The sequence below is a fragment of the Triplophysa rosa genome, linkage group LG6 (assembly GCF_024868665.1).
Source record: "Triplophysa rosa linkage group LG6, Trosa_1v2, whole genome shotgun sequence".
Lineage (NCBI taxonomy): Eukaryota > Metazoa > Chordata > Actinopteri > Cypriniformes > Nemacheilidae > Triplophysa > Triplophysa rosa.
In genome coordinates this window covers 6743039-6764919 of record NC_079895.1, presented here as the reverse complement: position 1 = coordinate 6764919, position 21881 = coordinate 6743039, and the positions used below count along the sequence as shown (strand labels likewise).

The following is a 21881-nucleotide window of genomic DNA, read 5'->3' as shown; positions in this document are numbered from 1 at the left end:
GTAGTGGTGCATCCGCGCACTACATCTGCACATATACTGCATTAGCGCACACGACCCTCGCATTGGGACCGCGGACACCACTGCGAAACTGGAGCAAACAGTTCAGTATCCTCCACCGAGCCAGTGGGTCGGTACCGAAAGGCAACCGCCACCCTGGACCGATGAACTTGCGGAGATGTCCCGGCACATCTACACCCGACACGGGATAGGCGACGGTGTTCAGAAGCCCATCTTTCAGGTAAAGATGCGCGCGATGCGGCGCTAAATCCCGCTGCGGACCGAACACTGAAAACTATTTGGTTAGATTTGAACGAACTCACTATTAATACGTCTTCTCGTGTGATCTCGCAAACATTAAACGTATGAATGTCCCTGTAATGTATGCTTGTAAACTTGTGATAGATGGCACATTGCCTTTCTAACGCACTTACAAGTACTGTGGTAGAACTGACGACGTAATCGATTTGCATGATATTAAAAGGCATTTCAAATAATACAATGACAATATGTCCAAATACATATCTGCTAATATTCCCACGGCACTGTTTTGCAAGTGGCCATTTTCAAGTTTTGTTCATATTATTTTGTTCTTTCGTGCCTTTCTTTTTCGAATTAACTCTTACCAAAACTTGTTCGTTTACATCTCTGTATTGTGTTAAAATACACAGGTAAGATTACAGTTAAAAGGATCGTTAAAATTAAACCCAAATAACCTTTAAGATCAATGGACGTCAGTTTGATCTATTGACCCTTAATTAGGCTTCTGAATAATATATGTTTCCCCTGTCCAAGATCTGTGACCTGACCCAGTTTATAACGGCAGATGGCGATATTTTTATAGATTTATAGATCTCTTTTTATATTTTTAAAGAGCAGATGGCACAATCCATTAAATTAATTTTTCATCTTTTGCACAACCACTCACTGCAAACATGCGTTCCGCATGCATCCTTTTCCCTTGAGAGGTTCCATGTGAGACAATTTTTAAACTTTAAAGTTTTATATTTGTAAACCTATTGGATTTAGATGTTTATCTTGAGATCTGTAACAGCATACTGAAGGGCAGTTCTGCCTACTCAACACATTGCATTGATGTCTGTGACATTTAATTCAACCACCTGTGAAGATGTGCTTTGCCATGCATCTAAATATACCCTTTTAAAAACATTTTGTCTCCTCACACCCTGGATGTCAAATTTGTTAATAACTTCTGTATTTAGCAGCAGTGCAAATGAATGCAAGCACACTTTGCTAAAGTGCTGGCAGTGTGTTTGACTGTGAGCATTTGGATCTGACAGTGATACCTTTTTGTACGTGTTTGTACTCATTGTAAGGGGCTCCACTAAAACCCATCTGACAGTGTGGTGAAAAATGTAGGCGAATGTGTGTGTGAAGGTGCCCCTGTTCTACCCAGAAGTGAAAGATTGATTAATAGCTCGTTCTCTTGCTGCAGGTGAACAGAGGCACTTACTCTCGCCGCAGTCGCCTTAAAAGATCTGATGGTAGCACAACATCGACCAGCTTCATCCTCCGCCAGGTGAGAGAGGATGATGGAGATTTTGAACTTATTTGTACACTGTATGCAATGCATCCTTTTACATGTTTGTTGATATCACCATGCTGTCATAATTTTTGCAATGATTTGGTTACTCTTATTCAAGTCTTTCTTTTTGTGAAGGACCCTTTATAAAGGAGTTTAATATGGAGAATATTTACTTATTAATCCACTTCTTATATGTCTTATCTGTAAATCATATAATAGTTTATACTTTACGAATGTGTTTCCATTACATAACCGTATTAGTTCATTTGCACTATATACAACATACTTTAAGTTAAGGTAATTTTACTATTACGTAATGCACAATGAACTAACATTAACAAACAATGAACAATTATATGGTATAAATTAATATAAACAAAGATTGATAAATTCCTTATTGTATTGCGAATACATTGAATATTAACAGATGGGACCTTATTGTAAAGTGTTAACATAATTCCTTTATCTGAACTGGTAGAGACAAAAACCCCAAGGTCAGAGGTTTGATTTGTTGGGGACACGTAAAAGAAAGAAAATTGTCTGCACTTTGAGTAAAGCATCTGGCAAATGCAGTAATGTAAATGGTTAAGAAATTCTTAAGAAGTTAACAAATGTATATTTTCCATGATACACGTATTTCTTGCCAGCAATGATGTATTTAGCCAACAATGACAGCTTGTTTCTCTTACTGTCAATGTGAGTCACGCTGTTTGAGAGAAGACTGGTCATACAGTGTGTTGAATCAGATGTTATGTGTTGTGCAAGCAACATGTTTGATTTTAGGATCTTCATGCCAAATCGTTCGTCCTCTATTCTGTACGACACTGATCTGTACAACATGTACGGTCTATGTATATGTATTTAGTTCAGTCAGTGTGATTTTTTAAAAAGACTTATACTACTGCACAGCCTTTTGAACAGGTCATTCGGTTTCCAAGCAACGGATGAATCCTCTCTGTCATCAGATGAATATGAATTACTCATGGCCACCTTTCTAACTGTTCTTGTTCAACATTTAGCTGAATAGAGCTGGCATGGATTCATAGCTCATTATGGCATTCTGAGCTTTGAATTTGAACACATGAGATTTGTAATACCATCAAAAATATTTGTATATGTTATATGCAAAAAATATGTTATAATACCCTCAAAAAATAACTGTCTGTCTTGTGTCTAAAAAAAAAGATTATTATTGTTCATTCTCCAGCTTTAATCCTCCAAACTAACGGTACTGTTTAGTGTGGTAACAAAATGTTTATATGCTCTCATACTTGTAAGTCGCTTTGGATAAAAGCGTCTGCCAAATGAATAAATATAAATGTAAATGATGATATAATGGCTTTTGTCTTATGATCTAGACCTTTGGCTGGCATCGAAGGCTGTGGAAAACAGTGACCATGAAGTGAATAGTTCATCCCAATTTCATATCATTCCAAACTTGTTTGACTTTCTATCCTCTGCAAAACACGAAAGAAGATATTTTGAAGAATGTTGATGACCAAACAACATTGGCCCCCATTGACTTCCATTATATAAACACAAAACCATTGAGATATTTCTCAAAATATCTTTTTTGTGTTCCACAGATAGAAGAGTTATATACAGGTTTTGAAAGACATAAGGGCGAATAAATGATAACAGAATAAAACTATTTAGGTGAACTGTCTCTGTAAGGCTCTCGTCTCAATAATAAAATCTACTAGTTTCTTAGTGGCGCAATGAGGAAACATACAAAATGTACAAAACATATGCTGCAGTCTCCACATGAATTTGAAATCTAGGTCCCCACACAACCATGGGAATTCAGTATTTTGACTCCTAGAACATTCTATTCCTGGCCATATACGTAGAGGTGGTTTCATTGGCAAGACCCTTCATTCAGGACACCCTAATTATTACCCCGCTTAGTTTTTGCTAAATTCACCTCAAAAGATTTAGATGGATTTATTCATACGTTTCAAAGACCCCAGTAAATGTAACATTTCCAGATTTTTATAGATCTGGGTTGAGCTGAGAGGAAATCTTGCGTCAAACCTGTATGGTTCTTAAAGCTGTGCTTGAATAAGGTGAGAAAACCCTGGGGTGTTTACAACCTGCTGAGATCAAGGTTAAAGTCAAGACTGCAGAGAATAATCGTCTATATAAAACCCTTAACTGAACTACTGAAACGATGCTCATTGTGCCATAGAGAGATAGTGAAACATTATTTGTCAAACCACGCCATTAGAAATGTATAATATCCAACATAACAGTTACATTCCTAATGATTGGGAGCTTGTATAAATTATTAATTCCTCTGGTATAGGTCACATGTCTAAACTGTTTAGTAATTCATTTATTTCATTGCTTCCCTGTTGTGTTTATTGAGCATAGACCGTGAGAAGCTGAGGCGGAAAAAGAAAGATTAAAATGTCTTAGTAGAAGATGAAATATTAAAGTGCCAGATTTTAGATGTTGTTCTTGCTAAGCAAAGCAGTGGAATAAGGAAATAAAGGTCAAGACAACTAGTGCAATAGGATATTTTTGTAGATTGCATATTATTAAGAATGTGTTTATTTTCTCAATATGGGCTCAATAACAGACATAATTTGACATAATTAATTAACAGGTTGTATGTCTAGGCATATCCAGATGAAACAGACAGCTGTATTTCAGACTCAGAACTACAGGGGGCGATGTTTGCCAGGATTTTATCCTCAAGGGAGCTGTGATTAATTAACAGCAACATGTCACTTCAGTTCATTTTAATGTAATTACATGAAAACACCTGATTAGATCTATTTTTCTCACTATTTATTCTGCTCAAATGATATCAAAGGAAATATTGATTCAATAACAATTAAATGAAATATTAATTTAATAACAATTATACAAGACTCCATGAAAATATTTTGAATTTTGCTTAGTTTATTTTAATGTCCATGGACATCTATTTTAAGCGAGCACACTGATAATTGATTTTTATGGTTTGTATATACAGCCGCTGAAAAAAATTCAAGACCATTTCAAAGACCACTTTCAGTTTTTCCTGAATTTACTATTTATAGGTATGTGTTTAGGTCAAATGATCATTTCTGTTTCATTCTGTGAACTACTAACAATATTTCTACCAAATTTCAAAATAAAAATATTGTTTCTATTTGCATTTATTTGCATTGCAGGATGATTCAATGATCATTTTTTAAATCATTTTTTGGGTGAACTATTCCTTTTTTCCAAAGCTGCTTACAAATGAGAGAATATTTAACATTTTGTCAAAGAGCTAACAACACTTGTGTCTGGGTCTACATGTGAACATGAATGAAACGGGAAGCTGAACAAAAATAGAAACAATGAGGAAAAAATCGCAGGAACACACATTGGTCAATGCGTGAAATGCTGTCGGCACCCTGCAGACCCCTTTAACAGTCAACAGACCAGAGCACTTGTCCTTTCTCACTGGAGCCCTCCTCGGCCAATCAGAAGGCAGTGTTGCTGCTTTGTCATCAGCCTTTGATTGAGGAAGGCTCTGCTCTCCTGCTCTGTTTGTAGGAGCTGATAAAATGCCAGGTCTGTGCAGCCTCCGGGGAGAGCCCCGCTTCTTGATGATGTGATCGATCACGTTTCATTCTCATTAATACACTACGCTGGCGGTTGGAGAGAGGGGCTGGCCGCCGTCTGCTTGTCATTCCCGGTTCGGTGGTCTTTCTGTGGGCAAGGGGATTGTAAGAGATATACTCTCACCACACCTCCTATATTTGCATTTGGTCATTAAGGAGAGCCTTTGGGAATATCAGACCTCCATGTACGACAATTTGTACCTGCATGGATTTGAAGACTCGGAGGCGGTGAGTGTGTCAAGCTGTGTTTTTTGGTGGATGTTCAATGCATGCATGCACACATGGAGAGGGCTGGAGGAATTCAGCTTGCAGATTGGAGATATGACACTGTTGAGTGTTTTGGGGGAGGGGAATGTGTGTGAGTGTTAATGTATGTATGGTTCTCTTTCAATATTACCTTCACTGTTTCTCTACACCATGCTCAGTTCTTCTGAAGCCTCCGGAGGTGAGGCAACCGGAGGAGAGCATCATTCAGCTGCAGTAGCCTGTTATTCCGTGTCATTGAGTAGTTGCTAATGCCACACTATTTACTTGTCTAGCTTGTACATAGTGCTGTTGTTTTGTTAAGATGTCTGATTACAACACTGCTTTTCTGTCTTAGGTATTGTTGGAAAAAATGCTTGCTTAAACCGCACACCTTTGTTTCTTATAAAAGATGGAACAGACATAAACAAGGTCCAAGGATACCAAATGTTTAAGACTGGGAAGGAGACCAAATGGTTTTGTTGTTGTTTTTCTTGTTTTAGTTGGGTTTCATTTATTATTTATTTTATAATGTAGGACCTTGCATTCATTATTGCACTTTATTGAAAAGTGACTAAGAGTTAGTGTTTATGATGATGTGGATTTTCCCTTTAAAGGTGTAGTTCCCCCCCCCAAAAAAATTCTGTCATCATTTATCATCTTGTTCAGAACCTGTACGTGATTGTGGAACACAAAAGAAGATATTTTGAGAAATGTCTCTGTGGTTTTGTGTCCATATGGACGTCAATGGGTGCCAGTATTGTTCTTAAAATATTTTATTTTGTGTTCTGCAGAACAAAGAAAGTCATTCAGGATTGTAATGACTGTAATGACATTTTTTGGGTGAACTATTCCTTTAAGGCCCGGTTTCACAGACACAGCTTAGCTTAAGCCAGGACTAAGCCTTAGTTGAATTAAGATATTTATGTCACTTTTATAAAAATGCCTGAGAAGAATACGTTACTGGTGTGCATCTCGAGACAAAACTATGGCACTGATAGATTTTAAGATATTTCTGGGCATGTTATATTGAGTTAAGACAGGTCACACATTCATTTTAGTCTGGGACTATAGCCTTAAGCCTCGTCTGTGAAACCGGGCCTAAGTGTTGTTCTGTTGCACTTTCCAAATAGGACATGTGTGCTTTGGTGTCAACCTGAGCAGAACACAAGGTGCTTTAGGAAAACCTCCAAAGGCAGCAGAAAACACATTTTTCACAGACATTAAGACAATTGTTCTAGTATTTTTTCTTTAGAAGCCATGTGAGTGAATGTGATTCTGCCTGTAAAAAAGCAGTCATTTTTCGTGTAATAATTCACTGTTTCTACATCTAATCATCATAAAAAAATGTTATGTCAAAGATTGAAATCATAGTGAAATGAATGAAATCAAACCTTAAAGCTTTGATTTTAATTAGATTATGAGACTTAAGCCTGTTTTTTATTGACATAACCTCTCGATTGTGTTTGTGTCTTTAAGAACATCACAGTTAAAAACAGTAAAAATTACATTTAATCTGACATTATCGATTATTCATCTAATGTGGATGTAGTTTGTGTGACTTCATTGTTAACATTCGAGTTGGGAATTGTTGCATCAAACTTGACATTCGAGTAATTGCTTGATTTACACTTGAATAATGAATAATAAAATAATGTATGTATGTGTGACTGACGCCAGCTAGGACATGATATGCCATTATATGAAGGATTCCACAAAAGTGCAAATGTATTAGTTTTAAATATTGATGTAGGCCTATATACACTATATGTGTTTATCTATATGCACAATATAGAACTCTGACAATTTAACTCCCTTGTATTTCTCTGGAGTCTCATGGTGCAAATATATCATTGAAATTGTCATAAAAATGAAATAATACCAAGGTAGCTCTGCTCTGGTTGTCTCTGAGGATCTTAATATAGCCTTGGTGGTCTAATTGTGTCGTCCTCTCTTTTCTCCTCTTCCTTACAGCTTATGAATAATAAAGGTAATTGAGGGTTCAAACGTTCGCTTCATGAAATATCCTGTTTCTGATATTTATAGGATTGAGGATGTCCCACTGTTCTTACTGAGCTTCCAAGATATTTTTGCACTTTTGATTGTTGTTGTTACATTGCATTTTCTTGACAAGCAAAGTAAAGGAGATGGAGGCTTTTGTCTCCCCTACAGACCATTGACTTTGTTGCAAGCTAACCAGTTTCTACCAAGTCACTTGTAAATTTGTGGCAAAAATTGAATTACAGTTGATTGGACATTTGATTTGGCACGTACTGTCATTTGGTTCGTTTTTTTACACATACGTAGGACATTGTTTTGCCTGTTGTTTAGAACCAGACTGCAACACATTTTTTAGTGTCACAACCCACCAATTAATAACTACTGATTTAAAGATGAATATTTTAACTGAGATGACAAGTAAGACTATTCAGGCCTTATAAAACATCCATTGTCATCTCTTTTTATGGTTAAGCGTTTACTTTTATCAGATGTGGCCCTAAATGGTAGTGATCTCATGCTGTGTTGTTGAGAGATTTATCTGTAATAATTACCCACCGCTCAAGCAGGCATTGGTCCTCAGCCCATGATTCATGTGTAACTGGAGGATGCTTTCTCACTGACCCATTTTATCAGCTTTTGTTTTCAAAGGAAAACAGGAAAGAATCCACAAGTGCAGTGGGCCTTTGAGGGCCCCAAATGCTCTCAGACCCACTGGCATCACATAAAAATGTACACGCCGTGTACAATCTCTCTGAAGATAAGCAGAACGTGTGGCTTGACAAACCCAAGCCCACACACTTGACGTAGATAATGGAGTAAGCACTGAGGCTGAGTACATGAATGCTGCTTGTGGTTTGGGTTTTATTTCTACAGTATATGTGTGTTTAGGGGGATATTGATAACTACAAACACATTTTTCAACTCTCTAATTCCCGGTTTCACAGACAAGGCTTAAGACTAGTCCCAGACTAAAACGAATGACTGACCTGTCCTAACTGAAAATAACTTGACATCATTTAAAATAAATCAGTCCCATTGTTTTGTCTCAAGATGCAAACCAGTAATGTTTTTTTTCTAAGGCATTTTTATAAAAGTGCCTTAAATATGATCATTTAACTAAGGTCTAGTCCTGGCTTAAGCTAAGCCTTGTCTGTGAAACCGGGCCTAAAAAGTTTAACTGTGATTTTACGGTGAAACAATTAAAAAAAAGCATTTTAAAGCTGTGAAATCAATAAAATATACTGTTTAAATTAAGGAAATTTCAATAAATAAGTAAATTCACCTAAAATATTAGGTGTTTACATTATAAATATTATTTGTTAGTTACATTATTTTCATTAAATAAACTTGAATATTATATGTCAATTTTAGAGAAATTAACTGTTGGATTTTTAATCCTTTTTTATATTTCCTACTGGAAAAAACAGTTAGGCCTAATTGATTTTAAAATATTTTATTTAGTTAATATTGTTGTTAATTATTGATATTGACTAAGCAACTGAATTATTATTATTTTTATTTTTTTTGAGTGAATCACACACTTTTTACATGCAAACAAAATTTGCATTTCCTGAGGTTTAGTTTTTTTAAATAAATTGTGTGGATTTTCCTGACAAAATCAGTTTATATAATGTATCTATCTGCATTTTGGTAAACTGTATTTTATTTAGAACAGTAAAAAAGTTAACAGTAATCACTTTAGAACAGTTTTATATTTAATGCTTTTTCAAGATGCAGAATGCCTTTCAGACACCATTCTCGGCTCCTGCCGGTGGAAACTCAGATTAATAGATTTCGTTTTGTGGGAATAAATGCTTGTGAAAAAACCTTTGAATGAGACTTTATTATAAGAATTAGTTTTGCAAGTTTGAGATCAACTTTATTAAAGTGTATTGCTCAATAGTTACAGTATGCATTATAATATTTACTAAAAGCTGAATTATCTGCATTAATTCTTGAAAATTCTATTATTTTTGTCTTATAAGATCACTGTATGTGCATCTTTTAAAACACTGTTCCTTGTAAACAGGACATATTGGGAATATGAATTTTATTATATTTTTGGTTTGTAAAATAAAAAACTTTTTTTTACAAATCTAGTTTACTGTAACCAAACCAAATGTGATACAGAACATTCAAATTTAATATTCTGTAATAGTCCTTTAAAGTTCACCCAAAAATGAAAATGATGTCATAATTTTCTCACCCTCTTTATTTCAAACCCTGTATGACTTTTTTCTCCTGCAGAACACAAAAGAAAATATTTTGAAGAATTTTGGTGACCGAACAATGGCGGTGCCCATTCGCTTGCATTGTTTTTGTGTTCTGCGGAAGAAAAAAACAATCATGCCGGTTTAAAATGACAAGAGGGTGAATAAATGATGATAGAATTTTCCCATTTTTTGGGTGAACTAGATTTGCTGGCAGTCTGTGAAAGAGTAACTGTGCTAGCATCTGTTGGGGAAATGTTCACATCCCTTGCCCTCTTCATCTCCCCTCATCCAACCATCAGTATCGCTGAGTCGGCAACACATAAGCAAACCAGCTGGCCGTGGGGTGTAATGTGTCCCAAAGTGGAGCCATTGCTTGACAGCAAATTCCTCGCTTGCTCGTCACACACGCCAGCTCTCATCGATTATTTTCAGCTCTGTCAAATCTTGCAAGCTCACTAGAATTAAAGGCCAACTGTCTGAGGCTTTTGTTTTTATATTTTATGTATACTGAGAATGAGAAGATGGAACGAGGCATGAATCACGCTGGCTTTGATGACATCAACAGCAGATGCGCTGCCTTTCACTTGACTCGCCTCAGTGAACATCACCTTATGTAATTCTGGTCACATGAACATCCTTCCTGGGCACAGGGATCTATCATCGTAGGTCAAAACACTGACCAGTGTGTGTTTAAAAGCACCAAAGCTTATTTTTGTTAACCATCAAGGCTTTGTTCAGACAGGCAGCAAAGTGTTTTTTTATTATTTTTAGCATAGCTGACGCAAACCTATCCAAATAAAGTTGAATTCAATTCAGTTTCAGGTTTAATTTCACAAAGCTTAATATCACATAATATATATCCAGGGTTTTTCCTGCATAGAGAAATTGGAGGCGGCCGCCTCCGTCAAATGTCGTGCTGCCTCAGGCCCTCGCCAAAATTATGTTGCGAGTCTTCACAAGAAATGCTGCGTGCATTTAACAGACTGTCATTTGTAACTGCAGTTGCGACATTATGCCTCAGTGGAGGCGCTGTTTCGTTATCAGCACATTGAGGCGTTAAAAAGAGTTGCATAACAAGAGCCAGCCTGTTTTTCACGGCTGTTTGTTTTGCATCCAAGTACGTTTAATTTCTTGAAATTTATTAGATTAACATGACGTACATCATTGTAATGTCTTTAGCTGTGCAGTTGGATCGTTGAATCAGCATATACTTGTACACAGCGAGTTCGCCAGTATGAACGCACATTGCGTTCAGAACGACTCGCACACGAATGACTCATTTGAACCGATTCATTTAAACTATTGAACTTTTCAGTCACTAGCGAATATAAGAGATCCTTGAATCATTTAAAGTGAACCACAGAATGCAAGATGTGAATAAGCTTTGCTCATGTAGAAAGACTGGTTAATTCAGTTGGCTATTGTGGGCTGAAAAGTTAGTTGAAATGATAAAAAAAGCTTTATTGGATTAAAAAAACATTGGACTCAACCTGTTTGGTTGAATAAAAATAATGTTTTATATAACTTAATAATTGTCATTTTTATCTAATTTTATTAGAACTTTTAATATGTGACTTTGGTTAAGCCACTTAAAGGTACGGTAGGCCTACGTGTGTGTGTGTGTGTGTGTGTACAAGATCAGGATGGCACCACCTCCGCCTCATTTTGAGCCAGGAAAAACCCTGATATCACATGTTTTTTCCACGTTTTGGATGTTACGTCAATACACGTTACATTAATACAGCAATATAATCTATAGCTAAATGTTGTTTCTATAGCAACCAGTGTAGATCTGTTAGATAAGGAGTACACCGAGCAGATTTGATCACTTTCAAAATGACAGCGTGGACATCCAGATTAGATGAATCCTTTAAATTAGATTTGTGTACATTGTGAATAAACACAGATAGATTTTATGAGTAGGTTTATCCGATATTGCATTTCTTGGGAATCGAACCCTTGACTTTGCTCGTGCCATGCTCTAGCAATTAAGCCACGCTCAAGCAATCTGTTACTGGAAGAGCACATCTTCATCATTGGTGCTGATCTTTCAAGTCACAGATGTTCAGAGTGCTTATGTTGTTGACCAAAAGCACCATCCACTTGGGTTTTCTGGTTCGTTCTCCAAATGAAATGTAAAAGCCATCATTGGCTCTAAAAGCATATTTTGATCAATTTGTGAAAGAATGTTTATTTACGTATGGTACAAACATTTAACATTTTATTCCATTGTAATGTTTTATTCTCTGCCACACCTTTATTCTTTCTAAAGCAACAGAGCAATTGCATAAGTAACCAGGAACCAGCAGACATGATGAAATGTGGATTACAATGGAAGTCTCTGTGCACCTTTGAAGGTATACCAGGAATAGAATCAGCATTCTTCTCCTGTCAGCACACAGTCTCATTTCACTGTAGTTTGCAGCTCTTCTGATATAACGACATGAGACACAATGAGGGAGAGAGAGAGAGACGTAGGCATCACCAGTCAAACTGCATTAGCAGACGTTGTTCGTCTTTCTTGACAGCTGTTAGACACTATAGATTTTATTGAATGTTGTTGTAATATGCTATGCCACATTGGGCAATATCAATTTTATTATTATGAGCTATTTTACCCATGCAGAAATCCGATGCACGGTCATATATGTAAATAATACTACATACAGTTTATGTGACCCTGTCTGTGAAAACCCAGCCAGACATTTTTTTTAGATTTAGTGTATTCTACATAAAATCATCCTACATAATGAAAAGAACATTCTGTGAATATATAACCTTGATATTTTTAATATTGAGGAAGGTTGAATTCTTATGCCATTGCTGTTCAGAACGCTTATGCTGTTGACAGATACTGTAGCACAATCCATTGAGGCTCGCTGTTTTCTCCTCCAAAGGAAATGTATAAGATGCCCTTTTTCGAGCATGAAAGCATTTTTAAATCTATTGGTATAAAACTGTGTTGGTTTTATTTTGGATTTCGTAAAGTGCCTCTTTAATTGATGTTTTTTAGAGATACTGTATTTACAATTTCAGGTCTCCCACAAGGTACAATTCCAACCCTGTTACCCTGTTCCTATCCCCGCTTGTATAATTTACCATTTCATAGATTTGTTTTAAAATAATTACAGTAATTGGGGGTTTTTTTTGGTGGAGATGTAATGAAATGGTTTTACCCATCTTAATGCATTACGGCTAATAAAGCCACTCAGGCTTTTCCTAGTTAATGTGTCATCTCACTGTTGTCGTTTCTATTAAAGTTTGTTTTTGTGCTCTCAGGCTTTATGTAATATCATTGTTTGTTCTTCGTTCTTGGTTAAAGGATTAGAATATGCACTACATAGGATAGTTATTTAATACAAAGTATAGTGTAGAAGAAATTAAGACACAATTTCTATTTCATACAGAACTTACAAGCGTGAGAGTAGGAGAGCTGTGTACTTGGTGTGGCACACATTTACTGTACATCATACACAGGTCATAAACATAACATAAATTATATTAAAAAGCTACTTTTTACAAGTTAGTACTTTTTAATGGTAAGAATAGATTTCTTCAGGATTATAGGAATGTTTAAACTTTGAAATTGTCTCAAAATATTTCTCATATTTTTTACTGTTAACATATCATTATTTTCTTCATGGCACAGTGCTATTACATCCAGCAGCCTGTAATGCATAATATTGTGTAATCATTTATGTATTTTTAAAGTCATATTTATTCTTTGTATAATCAGATGTATGTTGAATGTTTGACGCACTGATTCATTTGTCTTAGGATGGATTTATGTAAAAGACATTCAATGAACAGGTGTTTCTTATGTGTGCAGGGTTCGGCTGACTCATACACTAGCAGACCATCTGATTCAGATGTCTCACTGGATGAGGAACAGGGCGGCCGACAGGAGAAAGAACAGCAGGCCACTGTCCAGCTGGAAAGGGCGAAGGTCTGTGTTTCTTTACCAGATCAATCTACACCTAACTAACCCAACTAAAACATGTGTTTTAAATCTTCCCAGGCCAAAGCAGTGGCCTTCGCCGTGAGAACAAACGTCAGTTATTGTGGCGCCCTGGATGAGGACGTTCCTGTCGCTGGTACTGCCATTTCCTTTGATGCTAAAGACTTCCTTCATATCAAGGAGGTGAGGGTTGTTTAAGAATTAAGAGAGTCTATCGATGTCATGTATTACCATGAAATGCAAACATTGCATACATATTTTCTCATCTTTGTTCATACACAGAAGTACAACAATGACTGGTGGATCGGGCGACTGGTGAAGGAAGGCTGTGATATCGGCTTCATTCCCAGTCCTTTAAAGCTTGAGAACATTCGCTTACAACAGGAACAGAAAAGGAGTCGCTTCCATGGGTAAGACTGCTGAGTTACATTATTATGAAACAAGAATGGATTGGAAGCTTTATACTATACCGTTCAAAAGTTTAGCATCACTTACTTATTCTTTATTTTTTACATTTTAGAATGATAGTAAAGAAGTACAAATGTAACTATGGGAATTATGTTCTACCACCCTTTGCTTAAAATTTGCCACTGGCATTTGATATTTTTCTCTATTATTTGGTCCATTAAATCACCCATTTAAAAAATGTTTTTAGAAACTTTTGTAATAAATTAAATTAATATGTTACCACAGATATATTTTTCTCCACATAACTAATTTTAAACATTTAGACATATGCCTTCATAACAAAAGGTTTTAAAAAGCAAATCTCTTTCGTCAAGTGATCCTAAGCTTTTCTACTATCAGTTTAATTTCACATGGCAAATTTGAAGGTGATTGCAAAATATTGTAATGTATGCAATGTCCTGTTTCATACTCTATGCATGACTGGGTAATGGAATTTACTGTATAAGATGGCACTTGCCACCAGTCTGTTCTCTACTTGACCTTCTTTTTTTGCACTGTAACAAAATGAATCAGAATTAAAATCAGTCACTATTTTTTACATCTTTGTCATAATATATATCTACTTAAAGCTGGATTTGAATGTTCCCAAGATGATAAAAGGATGCTATTTTCAAAATTAAACTTCATGGCATAGGGTTTTGCCAACTTGTTAAAAAATGAGTAAAATGAGATATGCAGTTGGCTGTGCACTAGTACTCCAATCTGAACACAGCCCTTCTTTGCTCCGCCCCCTCAGGAAGTCCAGTGGAAACTCCTCCTCCAGTCTGGGTGAAATGGTGTCGGGCACCTTCAAGCCCAACCCTCCATCTGCAGGTGAGATTCAGCTCTCAACACAACAGTGCAGAGAAAACAGAGAATAAATGGATGTTTTTAATAACAGTGATTATAGAACATGAATTAAATGCCAAGAGGCGTTTCAGTGGGTTGTGAAATAGCTTCCGTCTTGTATGCAGGCCTCGTTGTTTATTTTACTTGACATAAAACATCACAACATAGTAATGGGACACATAAATAATTCTGAGAATCATTGTAGAGACTGTATAGTATAATATCTTGTATTGCATTGCCTTATATTATATTTAAATGATATTATATTATAAAAATAAAACATTAATATAACACTAAATGAAATCAAATCAAATCAAAAAAAGGAATTAAATTAAATCTAAATTACTTTATTTTTATTATTTTATTTTATAAAGTTGATGGATTTTTATTTCTTTGTTTTTATGGCTGAATAATTATATATTGTATTTTAAAAATGAGCTTTTATCATTTCTCCTGTCTTTATCACAGGTAAACAGAAACAGAAAGTGGTAAGTTATTCTGTTATTTATTTGTCAAATCTGTTATATAGACCAATTTGGAGCCGACGTCACGGTTACGTCACTGCCAGCTGCGCGCGCATACCGGTGGCAGAAAAACAGTGGAAACAAAGCAGCAATGAATGAAACGTAGGAGACGATTCCTTCAAAAATGTGTTTTTGTGTTATTGAATGTCAGAATAGGAATGGCAAAAATGATGGTGTTATTTCCTATGGAATACCGTCGTTGTATATGACATTTTAAGCTAAACAAGCCATTAAACGAACAGGCTGGACTGAAGAAATCATCCGGAATACTCGTTTCTCTGTGTTTATTTTATTTCAGGTAAGGTTTTCTATACTGTTTATCACACACAAATGCAAAATAAATTATGTAACGTTAGTTAAGAACGATAATTTAGATGCTTTCTGCCACCAGTTCGGCTCCGCCCACAGAATCGCGTCACACTGTTTGCGAACAAAAAATTGGCATTGACCATTTTTGCAAAATGTAAACAACACTTTTTTTTATTTCGCATATATAAGTCTTTTGCAATGTTACTGTAATCAAGCTGTTGTTTACATATTGTATAACATTATGCAATCCGCATATTGTTTTGTGATTAAATTGCTGTCGTCCTGTAGGCCGAGCACATTCCCCCATATGATGTGGTTCCCTCCATGAGGCCGGTGGTCTTAGTTGGCCCATCACTTAAGGGCTATGAGGTAGGCCTCCCCCAATCCCTATGGTGTGTGTGTATACTTAGACATGGTAACCAGGGCATCACTTCTTAAGCGGAAAGCAAGAGATGTCGGTTTGTCACTGAATAGCAGTCATCATCTCCAAGTAGAGTTACCAAGGCAACAAACTTCTGGGTACAATGTGCCAGTCTCAAAAAATAGAGCATGTTTGAAATTAGAAACAGAGAAACAACATAACCACTGTGACATTGTTAAAATACCCTATCTGACAGTTTTCTAAAATTAGAACTTCAATGCAATGCAATCATACAGTATGTCATCTGCTCGCACACAAACATTCACTCTCACACATCTCTTGCATGTACTGGCCTCAATTACTCATTAACATGTTTACCTGTCTGTCCTCGTGGATTTGACAGGTAACGGATATGATGCAGAAAGCCCTCTTTGACTTCTTGAAACACAGGTTTGAAGGCAGGTGAGGTCGTGAGCTTTACCTATGAGTCGTGAGCCTTTACTTACTGTATGTCCTTTTGTGTTTGCTGTCTGTGTAGCGAAGTTTGATTTTACATTTATATCCCAATTTCAGGATATCAATAACAAGAGTAACCGCAGACATCTCTTTAGCCAAGAGATCTGTGCTGAATAACCCCAGTAAAAGAGCCATTATTGAGAGATCCAACACCAGATCCAACTTAGGTATGTCACCTGAACCTTTGAATGCTTATTTGATTATTGTTAGACATATTAGGTAGAAGATAGGTGCCGGCACTAAATCTCTGTGTCTGTTTTCTAACAGCTGAGGTTCAAAGTGAGATAGAGAGGATCTTTGAATTGGCCAGATCCCTTCAGCTTGTTGTCCTGGATGCGGACACAATCAACCATCCAGCCCAACTCATCAAGACATCTTTAGCTCCTATTATCATCCACGTCAAAGTGTCTTCCCCAAAGGTAACATTGTTGATAAAAATGTGTTTTACTAACCGTTTTACTAAGCTGAACTAAATTGTGGGTCCGTCATGCCGTGTAAAAATTCGGCCACTGTGAATGTATAGTAATACAGTTGCATTTAGTGTATTTATGCAAAGCCGGCAGGATGAAGAAAACATAAAAATGCTTTGAATGATGTTATTGTCCCTTTATTTAATATTTGTGTGTTGACAGGTATTGCAGAGGCTGATTAAATCCAGAGGAAAGTCTCAGAGCAAGCATTTAAACGTACAGTTGGTGGCAGCGGACAAATTAGCTCAGTGTACTCCAGTGAGTATGCACACTAAAGACTCATTCACGAACAATAACTATAAAGATCACTACTGTATTAGCGTCCATACCAACAGTTTCACATTTTAGATGCACGAGCCCTTTAAATTTATAACAACAATATTGTTTTTCTGTGTTTATGCTGTATTATTGTAGTTGTGGTGTTCATATACTCCTAAATTTAGATAGATTTCTAAAACTATATAGTTATTGACTTTGGTGTGAAAAGAGCTTAAAGGGACAGTGCACCTAAAAATAAAAATTCTGTCATTCTTTATTTACCTTTATGTCATTTAAAACCTGTATATGACTCTTTGTTCTGTGGAACACAAAAGATGACATTTTGTGAAATGTCTTCAGTGGTTTTTGTGCTGATACAAAGGAAGTCAATGGGGGGCATTCTTCAAAATATCTTCTTTTGTGTTTTGCACTTAAAGGCAGGGCGACAACATACAGTTCCAAAAGATTTTCGCCTTTTGACAATAGTTTCAAATGTTAAAGGAGTAGTTCACCTCTTCACTTCCCATAGTATTTTTTATTCCTACTATGGAAAGTCAACGAGGGGAAATTTTGACGTGAACTACTCCTTTAAAAGCAAGAACTAAGAACCTGAAGCTAACTTCCGGTCTGTGTTAGTTGATCGGTTTGGCTGTTCCTATCCCAAAACAGGATATGTTTGACATTATTTTGGATGAGAACCAGCTGGAGGATGCATGTGAACACCTGGCAGAGTACCTGGAAGCCTATTGGCGGGCAACACACACGTCTCTCAGCACTCCTCTGAACCCTCTGCTGAGCCGGAACCTGGGCTCCACTGCACTGTCTCCATACCCAACAACCATCTCTGGATTACAGGTGAGAAACCTTGTTTTTAAAATGCCAAACACAAATGCATGAAAGAGACCTATGATGTTTTCACCAGGGTTCTTGTCAAGCAACATATGGCTTCACTGTTTATATCGGTGTGCTTTCAACAGAGCCAAAGAAATAAAAACAGCAATCACATCCGCGACCACTCTCCGATGGAGAGGCACAGTTTGATGACCTCAGATGAGAACTACCACAACAACGAACGGCAAAAGAAGAGCCATAACCGCTTATCCTCCAGCTCCCAGCAAAGTCGTGACCACTACCCGCTGGTAGAAGAGGACTACCAGGATCCCTATCAGGACGCATACAAACCTCACCGCAACCGGGGCTCCCCCGGCGGCTACAGTAATGACTCACGGCACAGACTCTAGATCAATACCCAAACCACAGCTGTCAGAGCTATGGGATAACTCTCGTGTAATTGTCTAAGCCATTTTCCCAAAATGCATTGCAGTGCATTCCGGTGCCCGCCCATGGGCTGTCTTAACTAAATGCGAGATCTGAGCACCCTGGCCCTTGAATATCTCTTGTCAGGCGATTGAAGGCTGGAGGTGCTGATGTTTATGTGCAGTAGTTATGAGATAATGTTCTTCTAGAGACGTCACACGTGTAGCACAGGATGAGAAAGTACGATTTTTTTCTAATATAGATCTAGAACCAAGGTCTGATATCCCTGTATTTGCAGGAATTGCTTTGGTGGAATGCAGATTTTCACCCTGAATTTACTGGCACGCGAGAATGCATAACAGTACAACAGCCAATCAGCACAGAGCCTGCTTGCACGGTTAAGTAGCCAATGGAGTATAATGCATTTACTATTATACTTTTTTTTTTTCATTTTTCCTTTGGGCAGCCTCAGGTACAGAGCAGGAAAGCTTCACACGTGCCAAAAATTGGAGCTGTTTTTGTGACATCCCTGTTTTTTATCCTTTCAGTTTTCATTTCATTGAATATGTCCACAGGTAGTGTCAAAGGACACTTTTCTAAGCAGAATGCAAAAGATAGCAACAAGTTGTCACGTTTTTGTTACATACACCATGATGCCTACAGTTAGATGTTTGTCCTAAAGCAAAGAAAATATCAAATTGGGGAGAGGGTGAAAAATATTACAACATGAAAAATGATCAACCCCAAAAGAGACATTTTTAATACAAAGTATAATTTCATTCTTTTTTGATTTTGGGGTCAGAGACATGTTTGGTGAGATTCACCCGAAAAGGTTTTAAAACAACGAGATTACCACAAGTTTGGTTTGTTCATAATATATTTATATCATATTCCACTATCTGTGCCATATTTGCTGATTCTGTCATTCAAATATGTGGAGATCTGTTCTTTAAACCTTTTCATGAGTCATGTATGTTAGTCAAAATGTGTTAGCAAAGTTCCCTTGTTGAATTTATTAGGTTTAGTATCAGACATGGTCTTCTTCTATTTAGCGTGTGGCTGATCAATAATGGTCTTTAGCAGGTACACTGGAGGTTTACGTGTAGTAAACAAATATTGGAATTCAGTTTAGATAGATTTAGATAAATTAAGATGCTATGTAAACATGTGCTATGTGTTTTTTAATTGTTTTTTTTTTTTTTTGGTAAAGGAACATCTGTAGTAATAGGGATACTCAGCCCAAAAATGAAAATTCTGTCATCGGTTGCTAACATTTTTCCAAACATCCTTCTTTGTGTTCAACAGAACAAAGACATTTATACAGGTTTGGAACAACTTGGGGGGAGTAATTCATGACAGAATGTTCATTTTTGGGTTGAGTATCCCTTTATTGGGCCGGTTTGCAAAAGTTATATATGCACTGTGTAGTTTTGCTAGTGTAAACAGCACCAATCACGTGTCATTATTGGCTTTGCATGCAAACTACATAGTTGTGCTGAAGGTTTATGAAAATCTGATCAAAACAAAAACTTTAACATTTAAACAAAAATGCTATTTCGATAATCTGTCGTTTACGTTTTCACTGTTCTTTTTAATTTTTTTATCTATCCCATTCCCATGTATCATTTATTTTTATTGTTTCATTGTCATCAGATAAACGGTTCCACACAATATTTTTTTTTTTCTGTTAGCACAGTTATTTACAGTAAATATATTTAATTGCACTTTTCTTGAATTTACTTGACATACTACATTTAATACGCTTTAAAGAGCATTTAGTCCTAATTTAGTGCTTACTGTATACTTCAGTAGCTTTATATAGTTAAAGATGTGGTCATTTCTGCTGTACAGTAGCCTATGTTTTATTGGTGTGAAAAAAACAGCTGGGTTTGGCCATGGGCCATCTGCTGTGAGTTCTTAATAAACCTGCAACAGTTATGAAAAGGTAGCTTTGTTCAAAACTGCATTTGTCTTGTGCACAACCAGCAGGAAAGGGTTTCAGTATATATATGTAGCATTTGAAAGCATTCAGTAAATGTTAATAGCTGGAGTTGAGGGGCCAGTAGAAGTCTTTGTAGTTTAGGTAAAGTGTCCTTATTCTCTCTGATCACTGCCACTCCCACTCCCCATTATACATGTAGAATATTTCATAAACTGTAAAAAATAACACTATTCAATTGTCTTGCTTAAAGCAATAAGTATCTCTAAATTATAGAATGTCAGGATTTACTTCATATTATATGAGAATAAGTTTTGGATGTTTTGTTTTTAAATTATTTTTATTATTAAATATAGGTTAACAAAACTATTAACTATGAATAAATAAAATATCCAATTTACAAGACTTATTTAAAAAAGCTGATATTATTATACATTTTAAGCCCCAAAAGAGCATTTTTCTCCAAAAGTATAGTCAGAAACTCATATTTTGGTGTAAGTAATAAATGCTTAAAAACATGTACAACAACCTGTACCTATTATGATCCTTCAAATTAAACCGGTTTTGGTGACACTACTACCAAATGCTCAGGACCCATCATTACCCCATATTCATTTTTATTTTATTGACTATGTTATTGTCTCTATGAATGTCTCATGTTACTGTTGTATTATATTTTTTTGTAAGTAAACCCTGCCAGTGACTTAACAATTATGCCATATCTTTTAAATAAGTAGGGTTAGAGACAATTGTAGGCCATTTTCATGTATACATCCAATATTTAGGTTTAATGGTTTTCTCTCTGTTCTATTTTTTCAACTAGTGTTCAGATATTGTGGAAGAAAACGTTCTATCTTAAATACCACAGCCCCAGTAAAACCATGCCCAGATGTATCTTCCTGGCCTGGCGACAGATTGTGTTTTTCCTCCGTGAAAGTTCTATATCATGCAATGGCATGTTGAGAAAAGATGATGGGAACTTACTCTAAAATAAATGACAGCCATTTACTATGCAAATGTGTACAGTGCTGCATGCTACCGCTAAGTAAACTGAATTGTGGGTAGGCCTATTATGTTTGCGGGGTGGTATTTGAGAGAAGCGCACTCATGTATTTTGCATCATCAGATGTTTTTGGGAAAATAGATGTGTGAATAGGTGATTTAGTTGCATTTTCTTTTGTAAATAAAATGTATTGTAAAAGACACGGCGATGAGAATTCTTTGTGACGTTTCATTTTTAACTCTTTAACAAATAGTCAATAGTTAATCATAACAAAACGTCTGAAGTATCATATAAGACAGTTACATTATAGTTAAAAGGTGAAAAGCCTCTGGTAAGATATTAGTTTCTTGCAGCGCCATCTTCTGGCCTGACTGTGCATGTTCACGACCTC

The 21881-nt window shown here is 36.3% G+C and overlaps 1 protein-coding gene across 3 annotated transcripts; it reads left to right on the top strand.

Moving 5' to 3' along the window:
• The first annotated feature begins 17 nt into the window (after nt 1-17).
• cacnb4a (calcium channel, voltage-dependent, beta 4a subunit) lies at nt 18-20143 on the top strand. Of its 3 annotated transcripts, none has more exons than XM_057335983.1 (14): nt 18-238; nt 1454-1537; nt 13429-13545; nt 13618-13740; nt 13840-13967; nt 14762-14838; nt 15322-15341; nt 15975-16055; nt 16451-16509; nt 16621-16730; nt 16831-16982; nt 17196-17291; nt 17961-18146; nt 18269-20143. In XM_057335983.1, the coding sequence occupies exons 1-14, from the start codon at nt 176-178 to the stop codon at nt 18530-18532; spliced, it is 1560 nt and encodes a 519-aa protein (XP_057191966.1). In that variant the 5' UTR covers nt 18-175; the 3' UTR covers nt 18533-20143. The 3 variants fall into 3 exon arrangements, with proteins under 3 accessions (XP_057191966.1, XP_057191968.1, XP_057191967.1); XM_057335985.1 differs by lacking the exon at nt 18-238 and adding an exon at nt 5075-5370 and having other exon boundaries at nt 1475-1537; XM_057335984.1 differs by lacking the exons at nt 18-238; nt 1454-1537 and adding an exon at nt 4756-5370.
• The last annotated feature ends 1738 nt before the right edge of the window (nt 20144-21881 follow it).